The sequence below is a fragment of the Pongo abelii genome, chromosome 1 (genome assembly GCF_028885655.2).
Source record: "Pongo abelii isolate AG06213 chromosome 1, NHGRI_mPonAbe1-v2.0_pri, whole genome shotgun sequence".
Lineage (NCBI taxonomy): Eukaryota > Metazoa > Chordata > Mammalia > Primates > Hominidae > Pongo > Pongo abelii.
Genome location: NC_071985.2, coordinates 112,034,131 through 112,053,918, shown reverse-complemented (window position 1 = coordinate 112,053,918; position 19,788 = coordinate 112,034,131). Strand labels below are relative to the sequence as shown.

Below are 19,788 nucleotides of genomic sequence, written 5' to 3'. Positions count from 1 at the left end.
AGTCTTGTGGATGGAACTAGACAATAAAGAGGTAAATATATAAATAAATAATTGCCAATTGTGATCATTGTCATCAAAGAGTGAACAGGTTCTGTGATAGAGAAAAATGCCGATAATGTAGTGCAAATAGTTAGATCCACACTTTCTGAGACAGTGATATTTAAGCTGAGATTTAAAGGACAAGACCAAAGGAAGACTCAGCAAGAAGGCACAAGAGACATCACGTAAAGCCCTGAGGCAGAAAGACCTTGGTGTATTCAAGGAAAGGCAAGAGATAGAATGGAGAGTAATCGTATAGTGTATAGATTTTATTATTATGGTGATTATGTCATTTTCTAAGACAGGTAATGCAGAAGAAGGAACAAGTTGAGGGGAAAGATAATTTTAGTTTGGTATATGCTGAATTTGAGTTACCTATGCATATCCAGGTGATGTTAAATAAGCAATTGGATGTACAAATCGGGAGCTTAGGGAAAAGTTGTACGTGTATCAGTCCTCATAGAGATGACTCCAGGAATCTAAACAACTAGAAGTCATCAACTAAATGCCATTAGGTGAAGCTGGGGAAATTCGTGAGATCACCCAAGCAAAAAATGTGTATACTGAAATGAAAGAGAGAACTGTGGTCCAGACAGAGCAAGAAGTAACCAAGAAAAAGCAATTAGAGAAGTAAAAGGGAAAACCTAGGGAAATGGTGTTGTGGAAGCCAAGAAGATAAAATAATTTTAAACAAAAATGATTCAATGTCATAAAAGAGCCAATAAAACGAGGATTGGAAAATGTTGAATTTTGCAACCAGGAGAAAACTTACTACCGTAGTGTCGTAGTCGTTAAAGCCTAGACTCTGGAGCTAGACTGCACTTGAGTCCTGACTCTGCCCCTTTTATCTGTGTGGCCTTAACTAAGTTACTTAACGTCTCTGTGCCTCCATTTCTTCATCTGTAAAATTAGGTTTTCAATAATACCCACCTCATAGGATTGTTATGAGGGTTAAATGAATTAGAACATGTGAAATGCTTAGAAGAGTGCCTAGTCATAGTAGGTGCTTGATGAATATTACCTATTATATTGCCATTACAATTATTAGTGAAAGTGATTTCATTCAATATAGAAGAATGGGAAGAAAGCTGGATTGCAGTCAGTTAAGGAATGAACTGGAGGTGAAGAAAAGGTGACAATAACTATAAACTTCTTTTAAGAAGCCTGGCTATTAAGGAGGAAATAGATGGGGGTTGGTAACTAGAGGTGAACTCAAAGCCAAGAACAGAATTTCTCATAGAAAAGAGAATTGAAACTAAAGAGAAAGAACTAGCAAAGAAGGAAATATTGAATATACGAGAGAGGAGACAGATGATGGAACAAGACTCTGAAAGAGGTGGAAGGGATTGAATACAATCAAAAGTATGGTGACTTCTAGTTCCAAGATGGTGGCGTAGGGGCAAGCTGGCTTTACTTACCCCCCTGGCAGAAAACCAAAAACAAATAGCACCAAGATTATCACTAGCAATATCCCAGAACTCACATATAAGGATGAGACAGTTCCCAGGGCCCAGAGAAGATCAGAAGCACAAGTGGAAAAGTCAGCTTTGGATGCTACTTTGTTCTAAGAGAGACAAGCTGGGAGGATGATTGCAGATGTATATTCAATGTTATAAAAGAGCCCATAAAACAAATATTGGAAAATGTTGAATTTTGCAACCAGGAGAAAATTCATGACCATAGTGTAGAGTGAAGGTAGTTTGTAGTAGAGTGAAGGTAGTTTATGGCTAATAGCTATGTCTTTTATAATAAGGACATTGGCAAAGGAGAAGGACAAAGGAAAAATAAAGAGTAACTGCCAAAGACAATGGAGAGAGATGGCTGACCAAGGGCAAGATAAGGATTAGTCAATAGTGTGAGAGCTCTCTTAGGACTGGAGACCATACGTTTGTAATGGCTCCAAAATCAGTATACATTCTAGCAATTTTAGGCAGCAAAACGTGGGCACAGGGAAGGCAGAGTGTTAGATTGATCCAGAGTTGGGAATTTGTAGGATTAGCGCTTCAGAAGGAAGATAGTAGGAGATTGAGGCTTCTGGTGAGAGAATTTGAAGCCAGCAAGCCTGGAGTCCAAGCTAGGTGAAGAATGGAGAAGCAGAAGACCAGAGGTTGCACTGACCTCTAAAACAAGTGTAGTGGAAATAAAGGAGAAAGACTAGGAACGGAAGCCAGTAGTCAGAAAAGGAATACTGGAATTTTCAGTTTTGAAGCTGACAGAATTCCTGAATTATAGCTCTGGCATTTGACTGTAGGAGTGGATGGCTGAAGTGAATTCTATCCTAGAAATAGAAAGTGAAAACCAATTAAAACCATTCTTTTTCTGCAATGCCAAACTTACTGAGTTATTCTTCAGCATTGCTTTCTCTCATTTATCCCAAATACATCAACCAGCAGTATTTATTTTAACTGCTAAGTTGATTTTCAGCATTCTCACGTGATATGAAACAATTGATAATTAGGATACAATTTATAATCCAAAACTGATGTGTTTACTTTGAATTACTCATTCATCTATAAGTGTAGCCCATTTATTAGATGAATTCTGTGTTTATTGGATGCAAAAAAGAATAAGACAAAAGCGAAAGAGTATCACCTTAGGGGAAATACATATATATCAAAGATAACTAGCACAAAGTAGTTCCTGCTATTTATACTTTTCCAGCAGATTTACTTTCTTAGTTTTTTTTTTGCCGATGCTTTTACTAAAAGTACTTTGCTTTGTTAGCATTCATGCTACCGAGAGTAAACAGTCAATGATTGTTATTTATAATTGTTATTATTTTACTGCTATCACTCAATAAAAGAGATCACTCTGAAGCATATGGGACAGGAGGAAAATCAGTAAACTTTTAGTATATTTATTATAAATCATCTACACATTAATAATTAAAAGTTGGCTTGTATGAGTTAGTTATGTGTAATGGTTAATGTTTTCAATAATGTTTTCTTTTGCAGTACAGATGAGAGCCATTTTGTCTATATTACCTGGCATTAATGTGCCTTGATGTTTTTAGGGATCTTATCCATAGAACAGCTCATCAGCCGGGTTGGTGTGATTGGAGTGACTCTCATGGCTCTCCTTTCTGGATTTGGTGCTGTCAACTGCCCATACACTTACATGTCTTACTTCCTCAGGTAACAGAGCACTTTGCATCCTTTCTTTTTTGCCCCATTACTTCTTGAATACATATGTCATATTATGCCACCATCTTTAAGATTATATATTAGATCTATGACACTGTCTTTTTATTCTTCTCTTCCTCTGTCCCTATGGCCATTGACCTGGAAATCTTTCTAAATAAGTATTATCACTTGTACTGCTTGCCTTTATTATTTGTCCTACATTCATTTATTTTTTAAATGGCAAATTTCAATCTGCCACTCCCCTCCCACTTTTTAAAGGCACATTTCTAGTGACCAGCAGTATAAACCAACTCCAACTTCAGCAGTTCAGTTCCTCCTAGAAGTGTTAATAGAACAGTAGAAGACAATGCCAAGTTAAAAGTGTGCTTAAACATACATCCTAAATGTCACTGAGCTGAGATCACGCCACTGCAATCCAGCCTCGGCAACAGAGCGAGACTCTTTCATAAATAAATGACAGGTTGATGGGTGCAGCAAACCATCATGGCACGTGTATACCTATGTAACAAACCTGCATGTTCTACACGTGTATCCCAGAACTTAAAGTATAATAAAAAATAGAAATATTTAAATATATATATATATAAATATATATAAAAATGTCACTGGATCAAAGCTAAGAAAAACTGTAAGAGAGCTGGGTAAATTCCATTTCCCTGAGATCCCAGAGGATTAGCTATAAGAAATGAGAGCAAAGGCATTTTAGTTTATTATGGTCATTTTACTATTTTCTAGAAAAAAGTAGTAGGTAACAGTTGAAGTCTATGTTTGTCTCCAGATACTCTGTATCATGCCCAAGAGTGGGACCCCAAAACATTTTGCTAGCAGTTTGTGCTTTTTGTAGGAATGTGACTGACACAGATATTCTAGCCCTGGAACGGCGACTGCTGCAAACCATGGATATGATCATAAGCAAAAAGAAAAGGTAAGATATCAACACTGTAATACATTTGGACTCTGTTACAATTTCTCAACAAGAAAATTTGACTGTGATTGGTGCTGGCAGGGAATTTTATCTTACTCATTTTTACTATAAGGTAAAGTACTAGATTTAGTGTTGGCTGGACACAGTGGCTCACACCTGTGATCCCAGCACTTTGGGAGGCCACGACAGGGGGATCATTTGAGCCCAGAAGTTCGAGACTAGCCTGGGTAACACAGTGAGACCCCATCCCTTTAAAATAACAATAAAATTAAAAATATAAAAAAATTTTTTAAAAAGATTTAATGTTTTGTGTGAAAGAAAATTCAATCTCATTTCTTGAATTTAGATCATTCTTAGATAAATTATTAGAATTTTTTTAATTTTTTAAATTGTAAATTGACAAATTATGCTTCTATATTTGTGGCATACAAAGTGGAATAATTAAATCAAGCTAATTATATCTATCACCTCACATGTTTATTTTTTTGTGGTGAAAACGTTTGAAATTTACTCTCAGTGATTTTGAAATGTGCAATACATTATTATTATATTCATCATGCTGTACAGTATGTTGCAAAGAAAAAAAAACCTTATTCCTCCTTGTCTAACTGAAGCTTTGTACCCTTTGACCATCATGTCTCCATTCCTCCCACCCATCCAGCCTCTGGTAACCATCATTCTACCCTCTGCTTCTGTTGAGTTCACTGTTTTAGATTCTGCATATAAGTGAGAACATGCAGTATTTGTCTTTCTGTGTCCAACTCATTTTGCTTAGCATAGTGTTCTCCAGTTACATTCAAGTTATCACAAATGAAAGAATTTCCTTCCTTAAGGCTGAATAGTATTCTGTTGTATATATATGCCATATTTTCTTTATCCATTTTTCTGTTGCTGGACATATAGATTGATACCATAACTTGGCTATTGTAAATAATACTGCAGTGAACATAGATGTACCGATATCTCTTTGACATTTTACTGATTTCAGATCTTTTGGGTAAATACTAAGAAGCGGGATTGCTGGATCATATAGCAATTCCATTTTCAGTTTTTTTAGGAACCTCCACACTATTTCCCATAGTGGTTGTGCTAATTTATATTTCCACCAACAATGTAATAGGGTTTCCTTTTCTCAGCATCCACACCAACGTTCTTTATCTTTTGCCCCTTTGATAATAGTCATTCTGACAGGTATGAGGTGATATCTCATTGTGTCTTAGTTTGCAATTCCTTAATGGCTAGTATGTTAAATATTATTTGATATATCTGTTGGTCAGTATGCCTTCTTTTGAGAAATGTCTATTCAGGTTCCTTGCCCATTTAAAAATCAGGTTATTTGTTTTCTTTCTGTAGAGTTGTTTGAGGTCCTTATGTATTTTGTATACTAACCCCTTATCAGACATATGGCTTGCAGATATTTTCTCCCAGTCCATAGGTTGTCTCTTCACTCTGTTAATTGTTTTCTTTGTTGTGCAGAAGCTTTTTATTTTGATGTAAACTCATTTGTCTGTTTTTGCTTTAATTGCCTGCACTTTGGGGTTAAATCTAAAAAGTTATTGCTCAGAGCAATTTGTGTAGTTTTTCCCCGTTTTCTTCTAGTAGTTTTATAGTTTCTAGGCTTAAGTCTTTAGTCCATTTTGAGTTAATCTTTATATATTGAGTGAGAGAAGGGTCCAATTTCATTCTTCTGCAGACGGATATTCAGTTTTCCCATCACCGTTTAGTGAAAAGACCGTCCTTTTCCCAGTGTTTACATGTGGCACCCTTGTCAAAAATCAATTGACCATACATGTGTGGGTTTATTTCTGGGTTCTTTATTCTGTTCCCTTGGTCAATGAGTCTGTGCTTATGCTTGTATCATGCTGTTTTAATTACTATTGCTTTGTAGTATAATATGAAATAAGATAGTATGATGCCTCCAGCTTTGTTCTTCTGTTCATGATTGCCTTGGCAATTCAGTTTTTTGTGGTTCCATATGAATTTTAGGATTATTTTTTCTATTTCTATGAAAAATGACGTTGGAATTTTGATAGGGATTACATTAAATCTGTAGATTGCTTTAGGTAGTATGGATGTTTTAACAATACTAATGTTCAATGAACATTCCAAAAATGAAATCAAGAGAACCATCCCACTTAAAATAGCTACAAGAAAAAATACTTAGGGATAAATTTAACCAAGGAGGAAGAAAGACCTGGACACTGGAAACTATACAACATTAATAGAAGAAATTGAAGAAGACACAAATAAATGGAAAGATATCCCATGCTCGTGGACTGGTGTATAACTTTTGTATTCGAAGAATGAAATATTGTCTATTGTCGTGATTTTTTTTTTTTTTTAAGATGGAGTCTCACTCTGTTGCCCAGGCTGGAGTGCAGTGATGTGATTTCAGCTCACTGCAGCCTCCACCTCCCAGGTTCAAGCAATTCTCCTGCCTCCGCCTCCCGAGTAGCTGGGATTATAGGTGCACACCACCACACCCAGCTTATTTTTGTATTTTTAGTAGAGACGGGGTTTCACCATGTTGGACCAGGCTGGTCTCAAACTCTTGACCTCAAGTGATCCACCCACCTTGGCCTCCCAAAGTGCTGGGATTACAGGCGTGAGCCACCATGCCCAGCCTTATTGTCCTGAATTTTTTTTAAGTCTATTTTCCTTAGTTTTTTACAATCTTTTACATATCTGATTCAGATCTCAACTTCCTTTGTTCCAACTACTTAAAATCATTTAAGTCCTCTATATCATTTTTGTTATTTAAAAAGTACTTTTAAAATGTGTATTTTCAAGGTGGGATTTCATAGAAATCTATATCACAGTGCATAAAAGCATAGGCTCTGAAATCAGACTGTGTATGAATTTGAATCCTTGATCTACAACTTAATGGTGTGACCTTGAACTAGTTACTTTATGTCTGTGTGCCTCATTTGTAAAATAGAGGTAATAATAATGAGTTGAGACTTAGAAAAACAAGTTAGAGCCCTTAGAACAATGACCCACATATAGCCAAGGACAACTACTGAACTTATTAATAGTCTCTACAGTACAGTCATTTACCTTTCATGCTTTGCCTTCATTTATTCATTCATAGATTCATTCACTTAGTAATTTTAGAAAACCTAGTTTACGCCAGGCACTGTACTAGATGCTAGGGATAGAATGATGAACAAGATAATCATTTCTTACCTTCATGAAGCTTATTAGTCTGCTCTCTTTATTAAAGTTATTATTACCCATAAGTAAATGGTAACAGGTTTTGAATTGCATGAGTATTTTCACATTTCATATTTCCTCCTTCAACACTTTTCTATAGTAAGACCCATAGTCAAGTTAAGGAAGCCTTAATGTAAGAGATAACATTAGACATTAGAATGATAAAGGCCAGGCGCAGTGGCTCACACCTGTAATCCCAGCACTTTGGGAGGCCGAGTCGGGCAGATCACGAGGTCAGGAGATCAAGACCATCCTGGCTAACACAGTGAAACCCCATCTCTACTAAAGATACAAAAAAGTAGCCGGGCGTGGTGGCGGGCGCCTGTAGTCCCAGCTACTCTGGAGGCTGAGGCAGGAGAATGGCATGAACCCGGGAGGTGGAGCTTGCGGTAAGCCCAGATCGCGCCACTGCACTCCAGCCTGGGTGACAGAGTGAGACTCCGTCTCAAAAAAGAAAAAAAAAAGAATGGTAAAGAAGGCTCAGGTTCACTGACTAATTATTTGTCTCTATTTCTGCATGTCTTTACTAGGCTATTGAAGGTAGACACGTGTATAATTTATTTTATTTACATTTATTGTTTATTTTACATGAGTGTATATAAATGCAGATTTTAAAATATATAACAGAACAAGATTATTCAAAAGTGAAAGATTTATATAAACAATACTATTTTGATTCCCAAGGCTATTCTCTTTCTCACTGTATTTCTTTTATTCATATAAAGAAATGAATATATAAAAGTGAAGTCATGGCCAGGTACTCATGCCTGTAACCCCAACGCTTTGAGAGGCTGAGGTCAGGAGTTCAAGACCAGCCTGGCCAGCATGGCAAAACCCCATCTCTAGTAAAAATACAAAAATTATCTGGGCATAGTGGTGCATGCCTGTAATCCCAGCTGCTTGGGAGGCTGAGGCAGGAAAATCGCTTGAACCCGGGAGGCAGAGGTTGCAGTGAGCCGAGATTACACCACTGCACTCCAGCCTGGGGGACAGAACGAGACTCTGTCTCAAGAAAAAAAAAGTGAAGTCATGACCCATGTCAAGTGTGGATACATACTTTTAAGCCATTTCATACTAATAGTGCTAAGGAATTGACTGCTCTATACATACTATAGCCCATTTCCCCTATAATGCATTGTCTGGTCAGGATCAGAAATGGTTTGTGTTCCGACAGTAAGTTTTATTAATTTGAGTGGCTCACAGAAGAATCAGCCTCCCAACATGACCCCATTACCACAGTCCTTTACCCAGTGGAACTAACAGGGCAGATAGACAGCTAACATGACAATGCTGGGGCCCTCGGGATTCCTATAATGCCCTTGCCATTTACCACAATATAGAAAAACTGTTTTTGTTGTTTACAAGTGGTTTTACAAAATAAAAATTTTTTTAATAAAAAAGAAAAAGTGTTTTTGCAAACACTCATAGTTGGGGAGGAGTAGTGACCAGAAAACCATCTTTCACCTTAACAGTAGAGGGCCATAGTGAGATGACATACAAGAAAAGTAACATCTGTTATGTAGAAAAAAGTTAATGGTTTAAAATGGGAGGAGGAAAGAGGCATACATCTTCCTGTTTGGAACAGTGAAGGAAAAAATGTTAACCTCTACCTTGAATTAGTTTTCTAGGATCTCTTTGAAATTTTGTAGAGATGGGGGAAGAAATATATTCACTAGTGAAATTTTAGCAACAGCCACAGCCATTCTCAATAGAGGAAACTTCCAGAAATGACAGTGGAAAGAATTTAAGCAATTATTTCTACAGAAAATCATAAAAACTGGAAAAAATATTAAAAGCAAGTATTTGAAGTTACTGGAAAATGAGCAGAGGCAGGTAGAAATTTGAGAAGAGCATCAGGTAACTATTGCAAGTTGATAGCTTTCTTGCCTGGAAGTGCTCCTTAGCCACCACCCACCCTCCCAGCACCCACTCAAGTGTACAGATTGATAAGAGTTTAAATCAGCTGAGTAACTGAACATTTAAAGGGGAAATTTTGGAAATGAGGGAAATGCAGAAGGACTAAGATCCAAAATATCAGTATAAACCCTTCCCAAATCTCTGTGTCATCATTAAATAATGTATTTCCACGGTAAACACCAAAGAGCCTGAGAAAAAATAGGCAGAAACTGGAAGAGAGTCTATCCTTGATATACTGAACTGCTTCTTGGTGTGATTTGCAAGGTTGCTGTGCCTTTGATTGAGTGCATTTTCTGAGCTATGTGCAGGTTGAACAAACAGCTTGGATGACAGAAAATGAAAGTCTTTCTGGCTTGAGGTGTCAGAGGGTAGAACTCAGGACTGGCAAAGCAGTTGAAAATTTAGGAGAGATCCCTAGAAGCAAAAGATCCACAGAGAGGATAAGCCCTAAAATATGACTATAGAATTTGTCCAGACTACCACTACCCTACACAAGCTCAAGCTCAGCGGAGACTATCAGGGAGTTAGGCTAAAAAGGAGAAGCTAGAAACCAAGAAACTGAGCAGAAACATTAGCTGCTGCAGGTATGACAGATTTCACAGTTTGAGTCTAAGTAAATTAACTGCTTACTAGTACCAAAAAAATTAACAATTCTCAGAAAAACAAAACAGATTCCAAAGTCACTACAACATATTACCTTCAACCAAAACTTGCTAGACATGTAAAGAAACAAGACCATACGACCAATGTTCATGATAAAAAGCAGCCAATAGATACTAACTCCAAGTGGATCCAGATTACACATTTAACAAAGACTTGAAAGTAACCATTACAAATATATTCAAAAAAGTGAAGGAAAGCATGATACAAGTGAAAAGAGAGAATCCCAACAAAGAAATGGAAACTTTTAAAAAACAACAAAATAGAAATCTAAAGACTGAAAACTACAGTAACAAATAAAAATTTTACTAGGTGGGCTTAACAGAAGAATTGAGATGACAGAAGAATCAGATCCATAAAAATTCAGGCTGGGCATGGTGGCTCACGTCTGTAATCCCAGCACTTTGGGAGGCCGAGGTGGTTGGACACCTGAGATCAGGAGTTCGAGACCAGCCTGGCCAACATAGTGAAACCCCGTCTCTACCAAAAATATAAAACTTAGCTGGCCATGGTCGCATGCGCCTGTAGTGCCAGCTACTTGGGAAGCTGAGGCAGGAGAATCACTTGAACCCAGGAGGCAAGGTTGTAGTGAGCTGAGATCATGCCACTGCACTCCAGCTTGGGTGACAGAGCGAGACTCTGTGTCAAAACATAAAAATAAAAATTGAGATAGATTAATAGAAATTATTTAATCTGAAGAATAGAGAGATAAAAGATTGAAGAAAAATGGCCAGGTAATCCCAGCACTTTGGGAGGCCAAGGCAGGTGGATCACTTGAGGCCTGGCCAACATGGCGAAACCCCGTCTCTACCAAAAATACAAAAAAAAATTAGCTGGGCGTGGTGGTGGGAGCCTGTAGTCCCAGCTACTCAGGAGGTGGAGGCAGGAGAATGGCTTGAACCTGGAAGGCGGAAGTTGCAGTGAGCTACAATCGTGCCTCTGCACCCCACCCCAGGTGACAGAGCGAGACTGTCTCAAAAAGAAAAAAATAGTAAATATTTTTTTTAAAAAAAGATTGAAGAAAAATCAACAAAAGTCTCAGTAGGAGACAATATCAAGCAGTCCAACATTCTTGTGGTTGGAGTTCTAAAGAAAAGGAAAGGGGCAGAAAAAGCATTTAAAGAAATACCAGCCCAAAACATAAGAAAACTACACCTATGTGTATGTATAGTGAAACTGCTAAAAGGCAAAAGTAAAGAGAAAATCTTGAAAGCAACAAGGGGAAAATGATACATACAGGGCAACAATGGAAAAAAAAAAAAGTAATGGTTATTCAACAACATTGTAGAATACGAAATGAACATACAAAAATCAGTTGTAGCCAGGAGCAGTGGTGAATGCGCTGGACCAGCTACTTAAGAGGCTAAAGTGAGAGGATTGTTTGAGCCCAGGAGTTTGAATGCAGCCTGAGAGCAATGTAACAAGACCCTATCTCGAAAATCAAATATTTTTAAATCAGTTGTCTTTCTATAAGCTAGCAACAGACATATGAACATCAAATGTTTAAATATACTACTTACAACCACTCACAAAATGAAATACTTAACGTAGAAGTCTAACAAAACATGTATATAGGACTTGTTTGCTGAAAATTATAAAACTAATGAAAAAATCAAAGAAGATATAAATAAACCATATTAATAGATTGGAAGACTCAAATAGTAATGATGTTAATTCTCCCCAAATTGGTATACAAATTTAATGTTATTCATTTCAAAATCCCAGCAAGATTTATTTGTAGATATACACAAAATTATTCTAAAATTTGTACAGAAAGGCAAAATAACTAGAATAGTTAATACAATTTTTAAAAAGAACAATATGAAAGGAATTCCTCTACGTGATCTTAAAACATATAGCTACAGTAATCAAGACTGTGGTAGTGGTAGACATAGATCACTAGAACAGAAAAGAGAACCCAGAAATACTGACACATGGCCAGGCACGGTGGCTCATGTCTGTAATCCCAACACTTTGGGAGGCTGAGGCAGGTAGATCACCTGAGGTCAGGAGTTTGAGAACATCCTGACCAATATGGCGAAACCCCATCTCTACTAAAAATACAAAAATTAGCTGGACATGGTGGCATGCGCCTGTAGTCCCAGCTATTTGGGAGGTTGAGACAGGAGAATTGCTTGAATCCAGGAGGTGGAGGTTGCAGTGAGCTGAGAGATTACTCCCCTGCCCTCCACCCTGGGCAACAGAGCGAAACTCCGTCTCAAAAAAAAAAAAAAAGAAAGAAAGAAATACTGACACAAATACACCCAGCTAATTTTTGACAAAGATGCAAAAGCAGTTCAGTGGAGGAAAGATAGCCTTTCACCAAATGATGCTAGAGCAATTAGGCATCCATAGGTTTAAAAAATGAATCTAAATCTAAGTCTTAGACCTTGTACAAAATTAAAACAGTCTGGGCGCGGTGGCTCACGCCTGTAATCCCAGCACTTTGGGAGGCTGAGGCGGACGGATCACTTAAGGTCAGGAGTTCAAGACTAGCCCAGCGAACATGGTGAAACCCTGTCTCTACTAAAAATACAAAAAATTAGCCGGGTGTGGTGGCGGGCACCTGTAATCCCAGCTACTGGGGAGGCTGAGGCAGGAGAATTGCTGAACCCAGGAGGTGGAGGTTGCAGTGAGCCAAGATCCACCATTGCCCTCCAGCCTGGGCAACAGAGCGAGACTCTGTCTCAAAAAAAAAAAAATTAAAACAGATAATAGACTAAAATGTAAAACTATAAAACTTTCAAGAAAAAAAAAACCCAGAGAATCTTTGGAATCAAGGGCTGGACAAAAAGTTCTTTACTTGATACCAAATATAAAATCCATAAAAGGAAAAATGGATAAATTGGGCTCCATCAAAATTTAACAATTTTGCTCTGTAAAAGACTGTTAAGGCCGGGTGCAGTGGCTCACGCCTGTAATCCCAGCACTTTGGGAGGCCAGGGTGGGTGGATTACAAGGTCAGGAGTTCATGACCAGCCTGGCCAAGATGGTGAAACCCCGTCTCTACTAAAAATACGATAATTAGCCAGGCATGGTGGCGGGCACCTGTAATCCCAACTACTCAGGAGGCTGAGGCAGGAAAATGGCTTGAACCCGGGAGGCGGAGGTTGCAGTGAGCCGAGATGGAGCCACTGCACTCTAGCCTGGGCAATAGAGCAAGACTCCTTCTTAAAAAAAAAAAAAAAAAAGACTGTTAGGAGGATGAAAAGATAAGCCACCCACTGGGAGAAAATATTTGCAAGCCACTTATTTGAGAAAGCACTAGTATCTAGAATAAAAAAACATTAAAAGCTTACATTTAAAAAAAAAAATGTGGTTAGAAAATAAGCAAAATGGGAGGGAGGAGCCAAGATGGCCAAATAGGAACAGCTCCGGTCTACAGCTCCCAGCGTGAGCCATGCAGAAGACCGGTGATTTCTGCATTTCTATCTGAGGTACCAGGTTCATCTCACCAGGGAGTGCCAGACAGTGGGCGCAGGACAGTGGGTGCAGCGCACCGTGCAGCAGCCTCACTCGGGAAGCGCAAGAGGTCAGGGAGTTCCCTTTCCTGGTCAAGGAAAGGGGTGACAGACGGCACCTGGAAAATCGGGCCACTCCCACCCAAATACTGCTCTTTTCCGATGGGCTTAGGAAACAGCGCACCAGGAGATTATATCCCGCACCTGGCTCCGAGGGTCCTGCGCCCATGGAGTCTCGCTGATTGCTAGCACAGCAGTCTGAGATCAAACTGCAAGGCAGCAGCGAGGCTGGGGGAGGGGCACCCACCATTGTCCAGGCTCACTTAGGTAAACAAAGCAGCCTGGAAGCTCCAACTGGGTGGAGCCCACCACAGCTCAAGGAGGCCTGTCTGCCTCTGTAGGCTCCACCTCTGGGAGCAGGGCACAAACAAAAAGACAGCAGTAACCTCTGCAAACTTAAATGTCCCTGTCTGACAGCTTTGAGGAGAGCAGTGGTTCTCCCAGCACGCAGCTGGAGATCTGAGAACGGGCAGACTGCCTCCTCAAGTGGGTCCCTGACCCCTGACCCCCGAGCAGCCTAACTGGGAGGCATCCCCCAGTAGGGGCAGACTGACACCTCACACGGCCGGGTACTCCTCTGAGACAAAACTTCCAGAGGAACGATCAGACAGCAGCATTCGCGGATTACGAAAATCTGCGGTTCTGCAGACACCGCTGCTGATACCCAGGCAAACAGGATCTGGAGTGGACCTCTAGCAAACTCCACCTGCAGCTGATTGTCCTGTCTGTTAGAAGGAAAACTAACAATCAGAAAGGACATCCACACCAAAAACCCATCTGTACGTCACCATCATCAAAGACCAAAAGTAGATAAAACCACAAAGATGGGGAAAAAACAGAGCAGAAAAACTGGAAACTCTAAAAAGCAGAGTGCCTCTCCTCCTCCAAAGGAACGCAGTTCCTCACCAGCAACAGAATAAAGCTGGACAGAGAATGACTTTGATGAGTTGAGAGAGGAAGGCTTCAGATGATCAAACTACTCTGAGCTACAGGAGGAAATTCAAACCAAAGGCAAAGAAGTTGAAAACTTTGAAAAAAATGTAGACGAATGTATAACTAGAATAACCAATACAGAGAAGTGCTTAAAGGAGCTGATGGAGCTGAAAGCCAAGGCTCGAGAACTACGTGAAGAATGCAGAAGCCTCAGGAGCCGATGCGATCAACTGGAAGAAAGGGTATCAGTGATGGAAGATGAAATGAATGAAATGAGGTGAGAAGGGAAGTTTAGAGAAAAAAGAATAAAAAGAAACGAACAAAGCCTCCAAGAAATATGGGACTATGTGAAAAGACCAAATCTGCGTCTGATTGGTATACCTGAAAGTGACGGGGAGAATGGAACCAAGTTGGAAAACACTCTGCAGGATATTATCCAGGAGAACTTCCCCAATCTAGCAAGGCAGACCAACATTCAGATTCAGGAAATACAGAGAACGCCACAAAGATACTCCTCGAGAAGAGCAACTCCAAGACACATAATTGTCAGATTCACCAAAGTTGAAATGAAGGAAAAAATGTCAAGGGCAGCCAGAGAGAAAGGGCGGGTTACCCACAAAGGGAAGCCCATCAGACTAACAGCGGATCTCTCGGCAGAAACTCTACAAGCCAGAAGAGAGTGGGGGCCAATATTCAACATTCTTAAAGAAAAGAATTTTCAGCCCAGAATTTCATATCCAGCCAAACTAAGCTTCATAAGTGAAGGAGAACTAAAATACTTTACAGACAAGCAAATGCTGAGAGATTTTGTCACCACCAGGCCTGCCCTAAAAGAGCTCCTGAAGGAAGCACTAAACATGGAAAGGAACAACCGGTACCAGCCGCTGCAAAATCATGCCAAAATGTAAAGACCATCGAGACTAGGAAGAAACTGCATCAACTAACGAGCAAAATAACCAGCTGACATCATAATGACAGGATCAAATTCACACATAACAATATTAACTTTAAATGTAAATGGACTAAATGCTCCAATTAAAAGACACAGACTGGCAAATTGGATAAAGGGTCAAGACCCATCAGTGTGCTGTATTCAGGAAACCCATCAAACGTGCAGAGACATACATACGCTCAAAATAAAAGGATGGAGGAAGATCTACCAAGCAAATGGAAAACAAAAAAAGACAGGGGTTGCAATCCTAGTCTCTGACAAAACAGACTTTAAACCAACAAAGATCAAAAGAGACAAAGAAGGCCATTATGTAATGGTAAAGGGATCAATTCAACAAGAAGAGCTAACTATCCTAAATATATATGCACCCAATACAGGAGCACCCAGATTCATAAAGCAAGTCCTGAGTGACCTACAAAGAGACTTAGACTCCCTACACAATAATAATGGGAGACTTTAACACTCCACTGTCAACATTAGACAGATCAACGAGACAGAAAGTTAACAAGGATACCCAGGAATTGAACTCAGCTCTGCACCAAGCGGACCTAATAGACATCTACAGAACTCTCCACCCCAAATGAACAGAATATACATTTTTTTCAGCACCACACCACACCTATTCCAAAATTGACCACATAGTTGGAAGTAAAGCTCTCCTCAGCAAATGTAAAAGAACAGAAATTATAACAAACTGTCTCTCAGACCACAGTGCAATCAAACTAGAACTCAGGATTAAGAAACTCACTCAAAACCGCTCAACTACATGGAAACTGAACAACCTGCTCCTGAATGACTACTGGGTACATAACGAAATGAAGGCAGAAGTAAAGATGTTCTTTGAAACCAACGAGAACAAAGACACAACATACCAGAATCTCTGGGACACGTTCAAAGCAGTGTGTAGAGGGAAATTTATAGCACTTTCCACAAAAGAAAGCAGGAAAGATCCAAAATTGACACCCTAACATCACAATTAAAAGAACTAGAAAAGCAAGGCAAACACATTCAAAAGCTAGCAGAAGGCAAGAAATAACTAAGATCAGAGCAGAACTGAAGGAAATAGAGACCAAAAAACCCTTCAAAAAATTAATGAATCCAGGAGCTGGTTTTTTGAAAGGATCAACAAAATTGATAGACCGCTAGCAAGACTAATAAAGAAAAAAAGAGAGAAGAATCAAATAGATGCAATAAATGATAAAGGGGATATCACCACCGATCCCACAGAAATACAAACTACCATCAGAGAATACTACAAACACCTCTACGCAAATAAACTAGAAAATCTAGAAGAAATGGATAAATTCCTTGACACATACACTCTCCCAAGACTAAACCAGGAAGAAGTTGAATCTCTGAATAGAAAAATCACAGGACCTGAAATTGTGGCAATAATCAATAGCTTACCAACCAAAAAGAGTCCAGGACCAGATGGATTCACAGCTGAATTCTACCAGAGGTACAAGGAGGAACTGGTACCATTCCTTCTGAAACTATTCCAATCAACAGAAAAAGAGGGAATCCTCCCTAACTCATTTTTTGAGGCCAGCATCATCCTGATACCAAAGCCTGGCAGAGACACAACCAAAAAAGAGAATTTTAGACCAATATACTTGAAGAACATAGATGCAAAAATCCTCAATAAAATACTGGCAAACCGAATCCAGCAGCACATCAAAAAGCTTATCCACCATGATCAAGTGGGCTTCATCCCTGGGTTGCAAGGCTGGTTCAATATACGCAAATCAATAAATGTAATCCAGCATATAAACAGAACCAAAGACAAAAACCACATGATATCTCAATAGATGCAGAAAAGGCCTTTGACAAAATTCGACAACTCTTCATGCTAAAAACTCTCAATAAATTAGGTATTGATGGGACATATCTCAAAATAATAAGAGCTATCTATGACAAACCCACAGCCAATATCATACTGAATGGGCAAAAACTGGAAGCATTCCCTTTGAAAACTGGCACAAGACAGGGATGCCCTCTCTCATCACTCCTATTCAACATAGTGTTGGAAGTTCTGGCCAGGGCAATTAGGCAGGAGAAGGAAATAAAGGGTATTCAATTAGGAAAAGAGGAAGTCAAATTGTCTCTGTTTGCAGATGACATGATTATATATCTAGAAAACCCCATTGTCTCAGCCCAAAATCTCCTTAAGCTGATAAGCAACTTCAGCAAAGTCTCAGGATACAAAATCAATGTACAAAAATCACAAGCATTCTTATACACCAATAACAGACAAACAGAGAGCCAAATCATGAGTGAACTCCCATTCACAATTGCTTCAAAGAGAATGAAATACTTAGGAATCCAACTTACAAGGGACGTGAAGGACCTCTTCAAGGAGAACTACAAACCACTGCTCAATGAAATAAAAGAGGATACAAACAAATGGAAGAACATTCCATGCTCATGGGTAGGAAGAATCAATATCGTGAAAATGGCCATACTGCCCAAGGTAATTTATAGATTCAATGCCATCCCCATCAAGCTACCAATGACTTTCCTCACAGAATTGGAAAAAACTACTTTAAAGTTCATATGGAACCAAAAAAGAGCCCACATCGCCAAGTGAATCCTAAGCCAAAAGAACAAAACTAGAGGCATCACACTACCTGACTTCAAACTATACTACAAGGCTACAGTAAGCAAAACAGCATGGTACTGGTACCAAAACAGAGATATAGATCAATGGAACAGAACAGAGCCCTCAGAAATAACGCCACATACTACAACTATCTGATCTTTGACAAACCTGAGAAAAACAAGCAATGGGGAAAGGATTCCCTATTTAATAAATGGTGCTGGGAAAACTGGCTAGCCATATGTAGAAAGCTGAAACCGGATCCCTTCCTTACACCTTATACAAAAATTAATTCAAGATGGATTAAAGACTTAAACGTTAGACCTAAAACCATAAAAACCCTAGAAGAAAACCTAGGCATTACCATTCAGGACATAGGCATGGGCAAGGACTTCATGTCTAAGACACCAAAAGCAATGGCAACAAAAGCCAAAATTGACAAATGGGATCTAATTAAACTAAAGAGCTTCTGCACAGCAAAAGAAACTACCATCAGAGTGAACAGGCAACCTACAGAATGGGAGAAAATTTTTGCAACCTACTCATCTGACAAAGGGCTAATATCCAGAATCTACAATGAACTCAAACACATTTACAAGAAAAAAACAAACAACCGCATCAAAAAATGGGCGAAGGATATGAACAGACACTTCTCAAAAGAAGACATTTATGCAGCCAAAAGACACATGAAAAAATGCTCATCATCACTGGCCATCAGAGAAATGCAAATCAAAACCGCCATGAGATACCATCTCACACCAGTTAGAATGGCAATCATTAAAAAGTCAGGAAACAACAGGTGCTGGAGAGGATGTGGAGAAATAGGAGCACTTTTACACTGTTGGTGGGACTGTAGACTAGTTCAACCATTGTGAAGTCAGTGTGGCGATTCCTCAGGGATCTAGAACTAGAAATACCATTTGACCCAGCCATCCCGTTACTAGGTATATACCCAAAGGACTATAAATCATGCTGCTATAAAGACACATGCACACGTATGTTTATTGCAGCACTATTCACAATAGCAAAGACTTGGAACCAACCCAAATGTCCAACAACGATAGACCGGATTAAGAAAATGTGGCATATATACACCATGGAATACTATGCAGCCATAAAAAATGATGAGTTCATGTCCTTTGTAGGGACATGGATGAAATTGGAAATCATCATTCTCAGTAAACTATCACAAGGACAAAAAACCAAACACCGCATGGTCTCACTCATAGATGGGAATTGAACAATGAGAACACATGGACACAGGAAGGGGAACATCACACTCTGGGGACTGTTGTGGGGTGGGGGGAGGGTGGAGGGATAGTATTAGGAGATATACCTAATGTAAATGACGAGTTAATGGGTGCAGCACACCAGCATGGCACATGTATACATATGTAACTAACCTGCACATTGTGCACATGTACCCTAAAACTTTAATAATAATAAAGAAAATAAAAATGATGAACATTTTATTGTAGAGGATATACAAATGGCACACTACCACATGAAAAGGTGTTCAGCATTGTTAGCCATTATGGGCATGCCATTAAAACTACATAGAGATATCACTACACACCTATCAGAATGGCTAAAATAAAAATTAGTGACAACACCAAATACTAATAAGAATGCAGAGCAACTGGATCACTCATACATTGCTGGCATCCATGTAGAATGGTACGGTCCCTCTGGAACACAGTTTAGCTCTTTCTTTAAAAGCTAAACATGCAGTTACCTCACCCCAACAATTGCACTCCTGGGCATTTATCCAGAGAAATGAAGATTTATGTTCACACAAAAACTGTACTTGAATGTTTGTAGCAGCTTTATTCATAGTAGCTGCAAAACTGGAAATAATTGAGATATCCTTCAGTGGGTGAATGGTTAAA

The 19,788-nt window shown here is 39.1% G+C and overlaps 2 protein-coding genes and 1 long non-coding RNA gene across 7 annotated transcripts in view; 1 reads left to right on the top strand and 2 right to left on the bottom strand.

Annotated features, from left to right (window-relative positions):
- Window positions 1-19,788, bottom strand: part of LOC100447686 (neuroblastoma breakpoint family member 12) — a 2,265,351-nt gene that overhangs the window by 138,487 nt on the left and 2,107,076 nt on the right.
- Window positions 1-19,788, top strand: part of GPR89A (G protein-coupled receptor 89A) — a 66,954-nt gene that overhangs the window by 19,715 nt on the left and 27,451 nt on the right. For all 5 annotated transcript variants that reach the window (XM_009245185.4, XM_054553611.2, XM_024240449.3 and 2 more), the window contains 2 exons: window positions 3,053-3,173; window positions 4,027-4,107. In XM_009245185.4, the coding sequence (XP_009243460.1) occupies window positions 3,053-3,173; window positions 4,027-4,107 (202 nt within the window). The remainder of the gene's footprint in view (window positions 1-3,052; window positions 3,174-4,026; window positions 4,108-19,788) is intronic.
- Window positions 8,745-19,345, bottom strand: LOC134760456 (uncharacterized). The gene is made up of 2 exons (XR_010137913.1): window positions 13,563-19,345; window positions 8,745-10,536 (listed from the first exon to the last, which is right to left on the bottom strand). It is a non-coding gene; the product is annotated as an uncharacterized LOC134760456 (long non-coding RNA).